The sequence below is a fragment of the Microtus oregoni genome, unplaced genomic scaffold, assembly GCF_018167655.1.
Source record: "Microtus oregoni isolate MIOR12 unplaced genomic scaffold, Mior012 000009F_ref0000495, whole genome shotgun sequence".
In the NCBI taxonomy this organism is placed as follows: Eukaryota; Metazoa; Chordata; class Mammalia; order Rodentia; family Cricetidae; genus Microtus; species Microtus oregoni.
Window position 1 is genome coordinate 9,617,158 of NW_024543068.1, and position 15,140 is coordinate 9,632,297.

Here is a 15,140-nt window from a genome sequence, read left to right on the forward strand (position 1 = left end):
CTGAGTAGCTTCTGGAGACCCTTGGCCAGATCAACAAGGCGACAACACGCAGAGTGCCAAAGACCATCAACAACACCCAAGCTGCCATCAGGGATATTTTACAATCAACCTCTACCTGACAGTACAGAGGAGATACTGTTACAGCTTACAGAGGATATAGATTTGAGTTCTACTCTGATGAGTGGTTGCCAATTTCTGAACAAAATCCCTCGTTAGCAAAGAACATCTTTACAAATAGTCTCCCTGTAGCAGGACATTTATGTACGAACAACCTGTGTATGTGATAATTGTGCTTGGCTATTTCTTTCTGATACAATTTTTTTTAGAAGCTGCTATCTAGTGATTTATCTCCTACATGCCTTTGAAAGACAGGTGTACATGATAAAACAGGATGGAGGGTCTGGCCGCAGAGAGTCCCAGAGCCAAGGAGTCCTTGAGTTGAAGTCCTGTACATATTCAGACACACTCATCCCAGGTCCACTCCAGAACTCTCTGCCCCCCCACAAAGCATGTGATCATCTGTAGGCCAGAAGTTCTAACTATCATGTAATTCTTCCTTTGTACTTCTATTCCTTCGACTCTTCCGCCTAGGTATCCACTTCCTCTTCTGTATGACAGCTTTTCCTTTATCAAGGACAATTATCCTGTCCCCAGTGAGGCTCATCTTCTCCAGGGAGTCTACGGGAACTAATGGGTCCTCTCCATCTTTAGTGACAACATGCATGTCTCAAACAGCTATTCCACAAGCATTTACATGATCCCAGGCTGGCGGCTGCCTGTAATTGTTACAGAAAACCATTGGTTTGTAAACAAAAAAACACTACTGAAAAAAAAACCAGTATTTGGAGTACATTCTCAAGCAGATCAAACCGAAGAGAATGTGTATATGCTTAACATAGATTCAGTAAGAGCTGTTCCACATAAACACTACTTTACCCACTAAAAGAGAGATGGTGTTTCTGATGGTAGCCAGTATGGTCCAGGTGATGGATGGCTTCAGTGATTCCTTTACTCACTAGATACTGTTAGACTCATATGCACAGAAACCTGAATCTACCCACACATTAGTGAGCCCTTATATACCAATATGGAAACTCAGACACATAGGTATACACTTGAAATCTCTCTCTCTCTCTCTCTCTCTCTCTCTCTCTCTCTCACACACACACACACACACACACACACACACACACACACAATATGCTTCATTAAAGTGTTAAGGTGACAAACTCTGAGTGTCTTCTTTGTATCAGACATGATATATACAATTCTGCATATATATGTGTGTGTGTGTGTGTGTGTGTGTGTGTGTGTGTGTGTGTATTACAAAGGAAAGGAATAACGCCCCCTTGCTTAGCTTCATGCTTTATAGTTACCAAGGAGAGACCATCCTCACATACACCTCTGCAACAAAAATGGGAAAACCCAGCCAAGAAATCATAGTGCACATTAAGGGTGGAAAGTCAAAGGGGGGGGGGAGCTCCGCACTTCTTGACTCAAGGCTGAAAATTAGAATGAGCACATTATAAACTTCCCATAGCACTAAAATCCACCGATCCTAAACACACATCACCTCATACACATTGTCATTATTGGGTCAGTCACACCCACTTCCCAACTGATGTATGTGGTCCATGAAGCCTGGGCAATTTAAATTCTCTTCTTGAACTTAAAATAATGTCCTCAGCTTCTTTTAAAAGTAACTGTTTGGGGATGAGAAGATGGCTCAGTGATTGAGAACACTTGATGCCCTTGCAGAAGACCCAGGATTGGTCCCCAGCATCTACACAGTGGCTCACAACCACCCATAACTCTAGTTCCACAAGATCCAAAGCCCTCTTCTGCCAGTATTAGGCACACATGTGGTACACAAACATCCAGCCTGGAGAAACACTCATACATATAAAATAAAATCTTCTTAATGCAACCCATTTTAAATCATGAAATTTATGAGATTTTGTTCCTTTTTCTTTGTTATCCTGTCAGCAGATAGAGATTTAGCCAAGAGCCAAGATTAGCCTTGCTTCTTTGAGGTTCAGGAGAGAATTTATTTACTGGATTCCAGTCTATACCCACATGGGAACAACTTCAAGCATAGTGTAAATCATTCCCTGGGAGATATCTGCCCACCAGTGCCGAGAACATGGGATAGCCACGCAAAGTTTCAGAATAGGAAGCATTCCTGAATAGGGCATATAGTTCCAAGGCCAATCTCCAGGACTACCTATACTACCCTATACTACTTTATCTCCTCTTCTTAGCTTTAAACAAAATGAACAAACAAAACAGCAACAACAAAGAAAACTAAAACATCCTACTAGGTTTTATAGAAAATTCCTCATACTTTTGATACATAAGACCCAAACTACCAGGTTGAACTTTAAAAAAAAAAAATCCAATCAAGTTCCCTCTCCCTCTACTTCACTGCATTCCAGAACTTCTCATCGCCTTGTAGACCAAGAATTCAGGATTTCTAGGAGACTGGAAATTGAGCTGCTAAAGCCTGGGTGAGAAGAGAGGAAGACAACACATCCTGGAGAGATGGAAGAAGACAGACAACAGAGCCTGGGAAGGCTAACTGTGACTCTTACTCAGTGCAAACTCCCTGGGGACAAAGTGACTGGAGTGTAAATCACCTGCTTACCACAGAACAACACAGCAGAGAAAGCCACTTAACTGAGACACGTAGTGTAGCTTGGATTAGGGCTGAAAACACGGTATGGGGTATGGGGCTGGATCCGTCTTTCCTACATTATTTAAGATCAGTCACAAACAGGCTGTGGGGATGGATGGCTTAGTAAGTAAACCAGGACAAGCTTGTAAGTCCCATTTCCTAGCACCCATGTAAAAAGCCAGACATGGTGGTCTATGTTTGTACTCCCAGCCCTGGGAACCATCCCAGAGGCTTGTTGGTGAGGTAGCCTTACAAAGGCAGTGAACTCCAGGCTCAGCAGAGGACCTCATCTCAAAAAAATAAGGTGGAGACCAGTAGTGGAAGACACCAATGCTGACCTCTGACTTTCATAAACAAGTGAGCATGTACGCATATATACACACACAGAGATGTACATACACACACAGATGTACACACACACAGAGATGTACATACACACACAGATGTACATACACCCAGATGTACATACACACACAGATGTACATACACACACACAGATGTACATACACACACAGAGATGTACATACACACAGAGATGTACATACACACAGAGAGATGTACATACACACAGATGTACATACACACAGGTGTACACACACAGATGTACATACAAACAGATGTACATACACACACACAGATGTACATACACACAGATGTACATACACACACACAGATGTACATACACACACAGATGTACATACACACAGGTGTACATACACACACAGAGATGTACATACACACACAGATGTACATACACACAGGTGTACACACACAAGGAAAAATCATCTAGAAAGGTCAAGACTCAGTCACCCTCACGCTCATCCTTCTTCCCCACGTGGCTCACAAAGAATTACTTTAAATAGAATGGGACAGTGACAGTGTGACTTGGAAGCACAGGGGGTCCTAATGACAGGAATCTCTGATACTCTAAGCTAATCACAGATACATTAAACTAACCTGAAAAAGCACCAAGCCCTCACCATTACGGGAGACTACAGGGGACTAGCCTGCTGGTGGCAGAAGGGTAATCGTTAGAAATAAGTAGTTAAAGCTACACAGCCTTAAAGTTGCCTTTAACTCATCACCTTGCCAATGAACTTTGACTTCGTTGACAGATCCCAGCTAGAAGCCATAGAAACACATTAGAACTCACCCCCAAAGGTCACACCTCTAGCCTCCTAGATTTCTTCTGCAGTACAAGAGCCCCCTCAGATTTCAGCAGATCCCCCTAAAAGAAGGCAGGCTCCCAGCACCTTCCTAGTGCATATCACCTCTGTTCAAGCTGCACCCAAGTCTTCTCTGACCAGATGGAGCAGACATGCTTCAGGAGGATTAGTCTTTCTGGGAGGCCTCGGCTCAGAGGCTCATCAATCTCCAAGTCCACTCTTCCCCATTCCTTCAGCCCTTCTGGACTAAACACACAAGAAACAGAGCCCCATCTGGAGTGGCAAGAAGCTTCAGAAAATGACACGGAAGGAAGAAAGCTTGAGCGTTCACTGACCTCCCAGCCTGGCTGGCCCCTTTCTTGCCGCTTGGATCACAAGCAAGAGATTTCAGCTCTGCTATGCAGTTTATCTCTCGTCTCGCAAGTGGTGTCCTCATTTTTATTTGAAAGCAACTTATTAAGTCAATAAGCCATGTGCCCTCTCGGTGCACTTTTCTCTGTGTTCCAGAGCTGCAGGCAGCATCCTTCCCATCACACCCACAGGAGTGTCTGGGGTTGCCTGAACTGCCCTGTCTCCTAGGGCGGAGACTCCAGCCCCAGTGCATCCAGCAGTCACAGGATTGTGAAGAGCCTTTCTTCCGTAGATGCCACCCTGTCACACAGACAACTTCAGGAAGACCAAACTGGCAGATGGGACTCAAAATGACAAGAGAGCGATGAATAGAGTCTCACCAAGACACTTGAAGGAAAATTTCCCCTGTCATTTCATTAGCTACAAAGACTACTTGGGGGCGGTAGCTCAACTGGTAAAGTGCTTGCCCTGCAAGCTTGAGGACCGGAGTTTGCTTTCCAGTACCCTTATTTGAAAAAGTAAACGCACTGAGGACATGAAAACAAGTGACTCTTGAAGGCTCACTAGCTGGCCACCCTCGCCTACTTAGTAAGAGAGACCTTACCTTTAAAAACGAAGGGAGTGGGTAGACAGTGCCGGGAAAATAGAACAATAACCAAGGTTTTCCTCTGGCTTCCACACATGTGTACACACATGTATATGCATGTGTGCATGCAAACACACACACAAAATTGCACTGGCACGCATGTGCATGCACGCACACACACACACACACTGTATTTAAATAAAGCTCCTAAATGTGTTTCACAATTGGAAAACCTGCACACCAGGAGCTGGATGGTCCTGCAGTTCTTACCCTGCCTTTCTGTCATCAATGCCACTTTCCAAGCCCGTATTTTCCTTGGGATAGGGCCATCCCCCACAAAAGCTGAAAGTAGTCATCATTTCTAGAACTAGATGCAAAGCAAGGTTTATCACTGAACAGATGTAAGACCTTCAGTTGGATGACTATGAGGTCAATTTATTTTTAAAGGGACTGGTTCCTGGGATTATGAGAGGAGAGAGAGAGAGAGACAGAGATGGAGAAAACACCAGTCAGGAACCTCATAGACAGAAGTCAAGGCCTGAAAGCAGGCACAAACAATGACACATTTAAAGGGGGCTCCATGTCACTTTTAAATAGGTCACCCAGAGACACCAATTCCTGGAGAGCAGTAGCATTAGTGACAACCCACTGGCAGTGTCGCTTTCCAGCTAGATCACAAAGACAGACCTGGGGAGTCATACCTCGTCCTTCTCTGCCAGCCACTGCCTGTCACCTGCAGCACAGTCCCCAGAGAGCTAACCAAATCAAAGAGCCCCAGTTCAGCTAGAAAAGCCCAGGGGAATGACTAGCTTGTTCCTCTGATGCAGCAAATATCTGAAAATGATTTCTCCCATTACCCCTGGATATTCTCAAAGCTCCCTCTTCCTCCCCTCTACAACGGATGTTCCTCTACACCTTCCCTCCTCCCACCCTCCCCAGCCATAGCTCTTCCAATTCTGTTGGTTACAAAGGGGCACACATGTCTGTGATGAAGTGTAGGCACTGGTTAGAGGGAATCACACACACACACACACACGCAGAGTAGCATTGCTATCACTGGACAGCAACGAGTCTTCTCTACCAGGGCTGGGGCACAGAGGTGGTAGCTGAAGCCCATGATATTTGGGGGTCCTTAAGAAAAAAGAAACATTTGCAAATATAAAACTAGGTCTAGGGCCTTGTCAGAGGCTCAAGCAAAGTTAAGATTTAGTGAAGGCTTAATTTCAACATCATAAACCCGTCTCTGTCATCCTGCCCCTCCCCCTACACACACGCAAAAGAGAAGAGAAGAAACGTGGAAAAGGAGTTTGGTTGTGTCATGTGTGAAGGAAAACAGGAGACAGCAGGAAAGCAGGAATCTGACAAAAGAACCCAGGGACTCCATTTATCACCGGCCCTGAGCGGGTGATGGTCATCTCCTGGTACCTAGGAAGCCAATGGTAAACCTAAAGAGGCTGTCCCCGTCCAGCGATGCTCCTCCAGCTGACGTCCTTGCACTCCTACTGCCGAGAGACCCCTGGGTCCAGTCTCCAGTTGCTTCTCTGCAAATCAGGGTCTTGAGGGTGGGAACCAAAGGCTAGTTTTCATCTGTTTCCACTTTCTGTCATATTGTCCCTTGCTTTCCCTTGGCTGGGAACAGCAAGGCTCCTGGGACTGGCCCAGCTGATAACCTCCTGCACCAGGAGTTTGACATTTTGCTTATCTTCCACACCCAGGGAGGCAATGCTCCATTGCATGATGGGAACACAAGCCATTTGTGTTAATGAGGGGAGCTTTAGTGGGAGTAAAATGTCATGTTGGGGGGTCTGGGCGCTCCATTCGGAGAGAAGGCAGCAGCCACCTTTAAGACTGAGATACAGGAAAATGGTGGGGGTGGACAAAGCTCAAACAAATGCCTCAAAACCTCTGTGAGGCCTCACAGATGGGCACTGTTCTTACACAGGCCAGGTGTCCCAAAGCCTAGGCAGATAGCTTTTTACACTTCATCTCATTCAAAGTTCCCCAAATCTCTGATGTCTGGTTTCTTATGACCATAACAGAACCCAGTGAAGAGGGTGGGCTCTAAAGCTAAGGGAGTCTAGGTACCAATCCCACGTTTGCCTTTTGTCTGCAAATCGTAGACAGATTATTTAACCCTCTGCCTCTCACTTTCCCTACCTACAAGCTAGAACTATAGCTGTGTATCAAGAGCAGTTTTGAGGGTGTCTGCACACAAAGCAGTTGTAACCCCCATATGGGTATCAGGCAAATGCTCTGTGGTTATTAAGAGTGGCTGTTGTTATTGATTATTGCCAACGAAGATATTGAAGCTTCACAAACGTTATCCAAAGACACACAGTCTATAAATGGACAGGACAAGATTTCGGTCCAGATTATTTTCATCCCCGGGATCACACTCTTAGCCACGATACTAAATTTTGCTGGAGTTCCAAATTTCTCTGCCCTTCTTTCTTCATCTGTAAAACACATGTTCAACCACATCAGCCACGCAGGATTGTGGGGAGTAGGTGAGCCAATAAATACCAATGCAGCAGAATGTCACGTATGTGGTGATATTCTACAATGGCAGTGGCAATAATGACTCCATTATTACTTTGTCCACAAAAGGCAGCTGACCTTGGGCAGAGACACACCCCACACTTCTCACTTCTGTCACACTCTGGGTTCTCATTGCTGTGGACCACACTGTAGAGTCAGTGAATACAGGGACAATCCAGTGACCGGAGGGCATGTGTACACTCTCATCCCATCCCCCGAGCACAGCCTGCACCCCCCCCCACCTCTCCTCCTTGTAAAGGAAGGAGGGGGGGCTCAGCTGATGGGCAGCTGCCCCAGGAACTAGAAAGCATTTTTTTCCAGGAAAGCCTGCAAAGGAAGATAGGGTCTTGAAAATAATTAGCCCCCAGTTCTGGGGCCTGTGGCATCTCATTACCAAATGCAAATTCAACTTCACGTGCCACTCCAAGGCTCCTGGCACAATGCCTGCCTGACCCTCAACCTCGCTGAATGTGGACCAAATCGCTCCCCACTGCCCACCCCCCCTTTTCAGCTTGCAGCTGGTGTTCTTTGGCCTCTGCAAAGGAAAAAGGCTGCTCTCAGCCTACTGACGGGAGAACAAGGAAAGAGGGTCTTACTTCTTTAAGGGAGGAGGCAGGGATGTTATGGGAGGGGGGGGGAGAGATTAGAAAAATTGTTCTTCCCTCAGCAGTTAAGAGAGAGATAATTGGAGCAAGTGGCAGGCGGCTGTTCTGCCATTTAGCATACAGCATACCCAGGAAATCTCACTTGGTAATCAGGAGGAAAGGAGGGAAAAGGAGCAATCAGACCTCTATTCAAGCTCCGTTTAGAGACAGCCCCTGCTGGCTGGCTGGCTTGGCTGACTGGTTGGCGGGGCTGGGGAGAGCAGGGGCTGATCCCACAAGCCTGCATACTAGGTGGGAAGTCAGGGCTCCAAGCACAGGCCCTCCTCTGTGTCCATTGTAAGATCTTTCTGCTTTTCTACCTTCTCCATACCACAGAGAAATGTCGGAAAGGGAACTGACTCTTTTCCTCTGATTGCTCACCACGTCCGTCCTTGTTCCCAGGCTTCCGAGGCCTTAAGAGTTGACACAGATGCCACGGTACAATTGCAGCATGGTTTACACTCGGGAAAAGGAGGGGAGATGGCCATGATTTACTCCAACAGAGGTTCCAACTGAGACATCACTGGTACCTTAACAATGGGCTGAGACCCTCAGTAAAAGCTTAAGAGTAAGCAGTCTCCTCTGGATGGATGCCATTCTCTGGTTTTGAAAAGAAAAGTCATTGAAATTTGCTTTCTGGAAGGCATACAAAGACCACAGGGCAGTGATGAGACACCAGTCAGCCAAATGGTATGTGACATAGATAAGCACCATGCCATGAGAGTCATTCAAGGGAATAGGTCAGCCCCAACCTTCCCCATTGTTCCTCGGCCCCGTCCTCCCTGCAGCAGGCTGACTTCATGTTAAATGAAGTCTTCAGGAAACTGGGACTAAGCTTTATGTGCCTTGGCAGTGAATCGAAGCTTCACAACTCTGAAGTTGCTGAGAAATTCAGAGCGTGTACTTTCATAACTAAGAATACTTCAAAAATAATCATCTCAACTGATTTTGAGGTAATGACAGATTTTTCCATAGCCCATGAGGAAACTTGTCCTTAGAGGAAGCTGGGGACACTGAGGAACTCTCTGGCCACTAAGCTTCAAGGCTCGGATCAGAGGACTGAACTAGCCAAGGGAACTAGGGAGAGCGATGGACCATGCGTTCACTAATTTCCAGACCACAGTCATCGTTTTAAAACTGGTGTGTCTTATATGCCCTTCTTCTGTCCTCATGGCCACTCACTGGTTGAGAACCAGAGCATTTTGTTTATAAACATCATACCTCTAGAAGTAAGAGCCTAAACCCTCTTCTCTGCCCATTCACTGTGTGCCATAATGCTCCATGTGACTATCAATGAGAACATGAGCTGCACTGGTGTTCCCGAGGTCAGGGGTCGGTTTGCAGCCAGAGCTTACAATCCTTCACCCCAAAAAGAAGACAGTGTTCCCACTACCCCTTTCCCTCAGGCCCAGGTCCCCCACATCACCTATCTCTGCTGTCTTCTCCTCTTCTCTGATGGAATTAGAATAGAACATACAAAGAGATGGGTGCAACTCTGTGTTCTTTCTGGGGTGCAGGATGGACACATTCTGGAGCCACTGAGGCACGTAGAGCCAGAGAGGTCATAGCACAAACAGATGGACCACAAATGACATCTCTAACAGGCCCCTAGTAAGCCACAGGAAGCTGCAGGAACCCACCCAGGGGCCCCTGATTTCAGAACTGGTAAAGTACAAAATAGACCCTCAAATGATCAAATGTCAGGGTCCATCAGCAAACTGGGACAGTTGGGTGCGTGATACAAAGCACCCTGATTTCTCTTCTGTGGTGTGTGTGATCTGATAAGAAAAGAGGTGGAGTTACATGTGCCCTGCCTGCTTCACACTCCCCCTAGGGAAATGGCAGGCCTTTGTTTCGGCTCTTTACCACGTTGTATACGTGTCTCCTCAACGCTTAAAAAGTGTTCTGATTTCTCCCCTTCCGTATTTTACAAGTGAGTGTTTATGCTTACTACCCCAAATTTCACAATGTGTGGAGGCAACATGAGCTTGTGACCGTCTGCAACGTAATATTGTGACTGATCAGACATGATGACAATTACTGGGATCAGAGAGCTTCGAGCCATCCACAGTAAATCCCGTTACCTCCCTGATATCTGTGTTCACCAAAACATTTGGGTCAGTCTGTTTTCAGGCTAGCTAGCTGTGAGTTATCACAGAGTCTATTTGCTCTGCTTTTACTGTCCAGAAGAAATGCGAACCTTGTAGAAAGGACAATTATTAAAATATACATATTGCATGTAAGAATTAACACAATCAACTGCATTCAAAAATCTATTCTGAAGAAATTCCACTGAGAACTGAATAACATACATACAAAAATAAAGAGAAAGGAAAATTTATACGTATACATATACAAATACACACACACACACACATACACACGCACACACATATACATACAGTGTTGATTCTTCCTGCTGAAAGTGCTGATCCAAACCTGCCTGGAGGAAATGAGTTCTTTTGAAACACACACACAGTGAGAGAGAGAGAGAGACAGAGAGAGAGAGAGAGAGAGAGAGGCAATTATAGAGAACCAGCAAGTTAACACACTTGAAGACGCCCTGGTCCCTCAAAAGAAAGAATGCTAGCTTTCAATATAAGTTCTGAGAGCAGAACAGATCCTTCGGGCAAATGAGAAAACAAGTGATCATGTCAGCGTCTTCCGGCAGAACGTTCTCCAATGCCAAGAAGCTGTGGAGCATCAGTCAGTTCCGGAAGGCACCTGCTTGTAAGAAGCCTTTTAATATTCCAACAGCATGGTTTTATGTGCTGAAGTCAACGCTGGTCCCCTTCTCCACCAATTTTCTCTCCTAGGAGTTCAATGAGGAAAACTTGAAGCCGACAAGGACGCCCCACCCTTTAACACTACAGGATGACATTATCATCTACAGATGTGTTGAACCCTTTTCATAACCATCTTGTGAAGCAAGTGGGCTGGGGACCTCAGGTGGGATATGTATGTGGGCCTAAAAGGATAATGTGTATGTCCAGAGTCTCCTTTTCCTAAGCCCAGTCACAAGAAGGGGAATGAGAACGCTGGCCTGGTAGAGGACAGAAGCAGAATAGTAGGGAAATATTTACACAGGAGCCCATGCACAACCTGCAATGGGGCCTCCTACCCAGCTCCCAACATGTCAGTCTCCAACATGCTCCACCTGTAAAATAAACTTAGTTTTAACTTAAAAAAAATTTAATACAGCTCCTTGTATGTAAAATTTTACATCAAACATAACCTGCTTTATACAGTGTGGACCATTCCCAAAATGTTTTAGGAACACCCACAAATATAATGTCAAAAACAAATCCCAAAGTAGGCCCTTACCTGAACAAAGGGAGGAACATGATACTTACCAGGTTCCACTCTCTTGTCATAGCAGCAACAGTCCAGTGAGGGAAAACTGTTCCCTCCTAGTCAAGAGAATGAAGTGTCTGACCTGGATTGAGGCCTGCTATTCCGGTTGAGCAAGTCAATAATATGACTAAGAGACCACCCTTCAGAGAGGCGGAATCACCCCTGGAAGGCAGGCTCACCATTAACTGGAATAATCATTTCTTTCATGAGATGATCAGACCTCCTAAAGGAGCCCTGAGCGCAGCCCCCAGGAGCCACTATGAGGTCCAGCTGGGTCCTTGAACCTTTCCGAGGACTTCAGACACACATCTCTCTCCCTTCTCTTCTGCCTTTCTATTTCAGATCCTAGTCCTAGCCTAAGTACGCTTCCTCTGGCATTTTGTACTTCCTTATTCTTTCTTGAAAACTTCCCTCTCTACCACATGGCTGCTTGTTCACTGTGTGGTTGGCCTCCATGCCTGATGATCCCGAATGTCAAGGTTTATTTCCTCCCCCTCTGCCACTGGGAAGCTGCTGAGATTCACAGCTCAGCTGCCATTTGTTTGTTTGGTTTTTAATCTAATACAATTTTCCTCAAGTTTTCACTTGAGCCCATTCTTAAATTCTTTTATTAATGAGACCAACAACCCATAGAGAGACCCTAATTTCTTACATCACTCTGACCTCTTAGATCCTGTGCCGGGGGATTCTTCCCCTTGATTGTACATAGGGATCATATGAGAAGCCTTAAAAACAGGGTTACTGGGATCCCACCCCACCCCCACCAGAGATGCTGGTCTAACATGCCTGTGTATGACTTGAAAGTTTCTCAGTTCCCCCAAGGGGATCTCAGTGTTCAGATGGGGTTGAGAACCACTGATCTTCCTTAAAGAATGCCACCACCTCCATGAAGGGGCCCAGTGGGTTGACAACAAAAAACATCTCAAGAATGAGGGCCACCCATTGTGTGTCCTCCACATCCTACTCTCTCAGGATACACTCTTGTCTTACTAATTCTCATAAGCTTGATCACCTCAGTGATCTAAGCCTGTAGTGGCTGCAGCAGGCCAGGGTTTATTTTTTTTTATTTATTTATTTAACTTTATTCTGTGTGCATTGGTGTGAAGGTGTCAGATCTCGTGGAACTGCATTTTCAGACAGTTGTGAGCTGCCATGTGGGTGCTGGGAATTGAACCCGGGTCCTCTGGAAGAACAGTCAGTGGTCTTAACGGTTGAGCCATCTCTCCAGCCCCCCAGGGTTTATATTTTATTTGTGTTTGTCATATTGAAATACCAAACGGAAGTCTCTCTCTCTCTCTCTCTCTCTCTCTCTCTCTCTCTGTGTGTGTGTGTGTGTGTGTGTGTCACGCTCTTCTTCTTCCCTTCTCTCCATTTCTTCTTCTCTCCATCCCTTACTCTGTCTCAAGTTGCAGTTATACGTAGGCAGTTTTCTAGTGTAGTTTGAGGGATTCCACTGGACAGGGCTCCAGTGCAGCGCCATGGCTCTTCACACATACCTCAGTATATGGAGCATTCAGGAAAGGAAAACCCTTTCTAAAGAAATAATCTCATTGCTAGAACAAGGACAGAAGGCTCCCAAATGATTCCCCAACTGCCTTCGAGGTGCCTTTCGTGGACTAAAAGGTGGCATAACAAAACTGAATTGTAGCAGGGCCCAGCACAGAGCCTACAGCCCACCCGTCTCCATTCTCTGCACAGGCACTGCTTAGGCTAACTAATGAGGAAGATGTGATAAGGACTTTTCCCATCCACCCACGGGAGTCCAAGTCTCCAAGAGTCAGGAGTGACGGAGACAGCCACCTTGGCAATCACTCTCTTCTTTCTCATTCTGTGCTAATCTCGCTGAGCTGTATCCAGACTCTGCAGTCTACTCCGCCAAGGCCTTTGAGTTGAGTCAGGACACGGTTGAGTAGCCTGCTTTCCCTTCCTGCTGAGATCTTCTGTTTTCCCCACTGAGAGCAAGGAGATGAGTTTCTACCACCTCCTCGGAGAAGGAGGCCCAATTATATAGTATACAGCTGAAACTGTACTTGCATATAGAGCTGGTTTCTATCCAGCCCTCCCGCCTTCACCTAACCACTCAGTAGAAAGATCTATAGTGGGAAAAGAAGTTGGGGTTGCCGGAAGGTCTTACCTTCTGAGCAGAGTGTGCCGCCATAGCCAGTGGTGGAACAGTCACAGGTGGGATGGCCATCCAGGAGGAAGCAGATCCCACCATTTTCACAGGGACGCTCACCACAGGGTCCCTCTGCTTCTAACTGGACACCCTGGCTTCCCAGAAGCCGCGGCTCTGAGTTGCCGTACTTGAGATCCAGCATTAATCCCTTAAAGCCAGGCATGTTCTGTACTCCATCGAGGGTCAGGGCAGAAGGTCGGATGTCAGCAGGGACGCCACCGAGGAACAAGTCGCTGACCACATCCATGTAGGGCCTCTGAGGTTGTAGCTCCCCAGACTGGCCCTCGCCATCAATCACCAGCCCAGTGCGCAGGCGGTCACGGCTCACCATGAGGAAGTGCCAGCTGCTATCGTTCACCTGCTTGTTGGACAACACGGCTGTCTCAGCGCAGTCCATGCTAAAGCGGAGCTGAACTCGGCCATCCACCAGAGAGAGGCAAAGGAAGTCACAGACACCACCATCATCCAGATACAGGAGCAGCCCAGTGGATACGTTGGTCTTGAACTGGAAGCTCAGGTCACTGCGCGTGCTTGCATCCCAGCGCAGGTAGCGGGCCCACTGGTTGGGGAGACCCATGAACTCCAGACCCAGGCAGAGCCCAACCAGGGAGCCCAGGAAGATGCTCACCTTTAGGGTGAAGAAAACTGAGTGGAGGGTAAAGCTCATTGTGGCTGCTGGGCCAGAGCACAGAGGAATAGACGGGCCAGAGAACAGTCCTGGGGATGGGAAGCAGGGGGTAGATTTTGGTGATAGAAAGACAAAGCGGTGTACAGAGAACACACAAGAAGAGTACACTCAGGAGTGTTCGGAGGGTGAGGAAGGAGGAAAAAGGCAACAACGCAGCCCTAGATAGGCACACAGGCAAAAAATCCAGTAAAGAGGCAGAAGAAACAGAAAGGGTATGTTGGGTAGGGCAAACCAGGGGAATAAGTATCTTTCTCCAAGAAAAGATCTCAGCTATCCAGGTGGATCCGGAGGCCTTGATTCAAGGAGGAGAAGGAGCTCAGGGTAGGAACAAGCCTTTAGCGATGTATTCCTCCTGTCAAATGTTCTAGCCAGGGAGCCCAAGATCAGGGCTAGAGCCCCAGGCAGTGGCAGAGGAGGAAGAAACAGTGAAGTGAGCCAGGTGTAAGGTGGCCCAAGCAAAGGACCAGTGTTAAGGTTCAATTGTCTAGCAGAAGCAGGTTCTGGGAAGGGGAACCACAAGCAACTGAGTACTCAGGCAGAGTGGGGCCCAGAGCAGAGCAGAAGCAGAGTCAGGCTTCATGGTGCTGATCAGAGGCAGCGTTGCCCATAGCACAGCTCCCAGGACTCCAGAGAAAAGACCTGTTGGGGAAGAGAGATAAGAGAGTAAGATTAGGGCTAAGCACCATCACCCCAAGGCACCATGTCCCAAGGCACCATCATCCCAAGGCACCAACATCCCAAGGCACTAACATCCCAGGGCACCAACATTCCAAGACACCAACATCCTAAGGTACCAACATCCCAATGCACCAACATTCCAAGACACCAACATCCCAAGGTACCAACATCCCAAGGCACCAACATTCCATGACACCAACATCCCAAGGTACCAACATCCCAAGGCACCGCACCAACATTCCAAGACACCAACATCCCAAGGCACCAACATCCCAAGGTACAAAG

At 46.9% G+C, this 15,140-nt stretch overlaps 1 protein-coding gene across 27 annotated transcripts in view; it reads right to left on the minus strand.

The window, feature by feature from the left end:
* The window catches only part of Nrxn3 (neurexin 3), a 1,564,636-nt gene that overhangs the window by 1,479,836 nt on the left and 69,660 nt on the right, over window positions 1-15,140 (minus strand). For all 27 annotated transcript variants that reach the window (XR_005974847.1, XM_041658568.1, XM_041658546.1 and 24 more), the window contains exon 2: window positions 13,448-14,816. Coding sequence is in view for 26 of the 27 variants with exons in the window: in XM_041658568.1 (XP_041514502.1) it covers window positions 13,448-14,156 (709 nt within the window). In the remaining variant the exon portion in view is untranslated. The remainder of the gene's footprint in view (window positions 1-13,447; window positions 14,817-15,140) is intronic.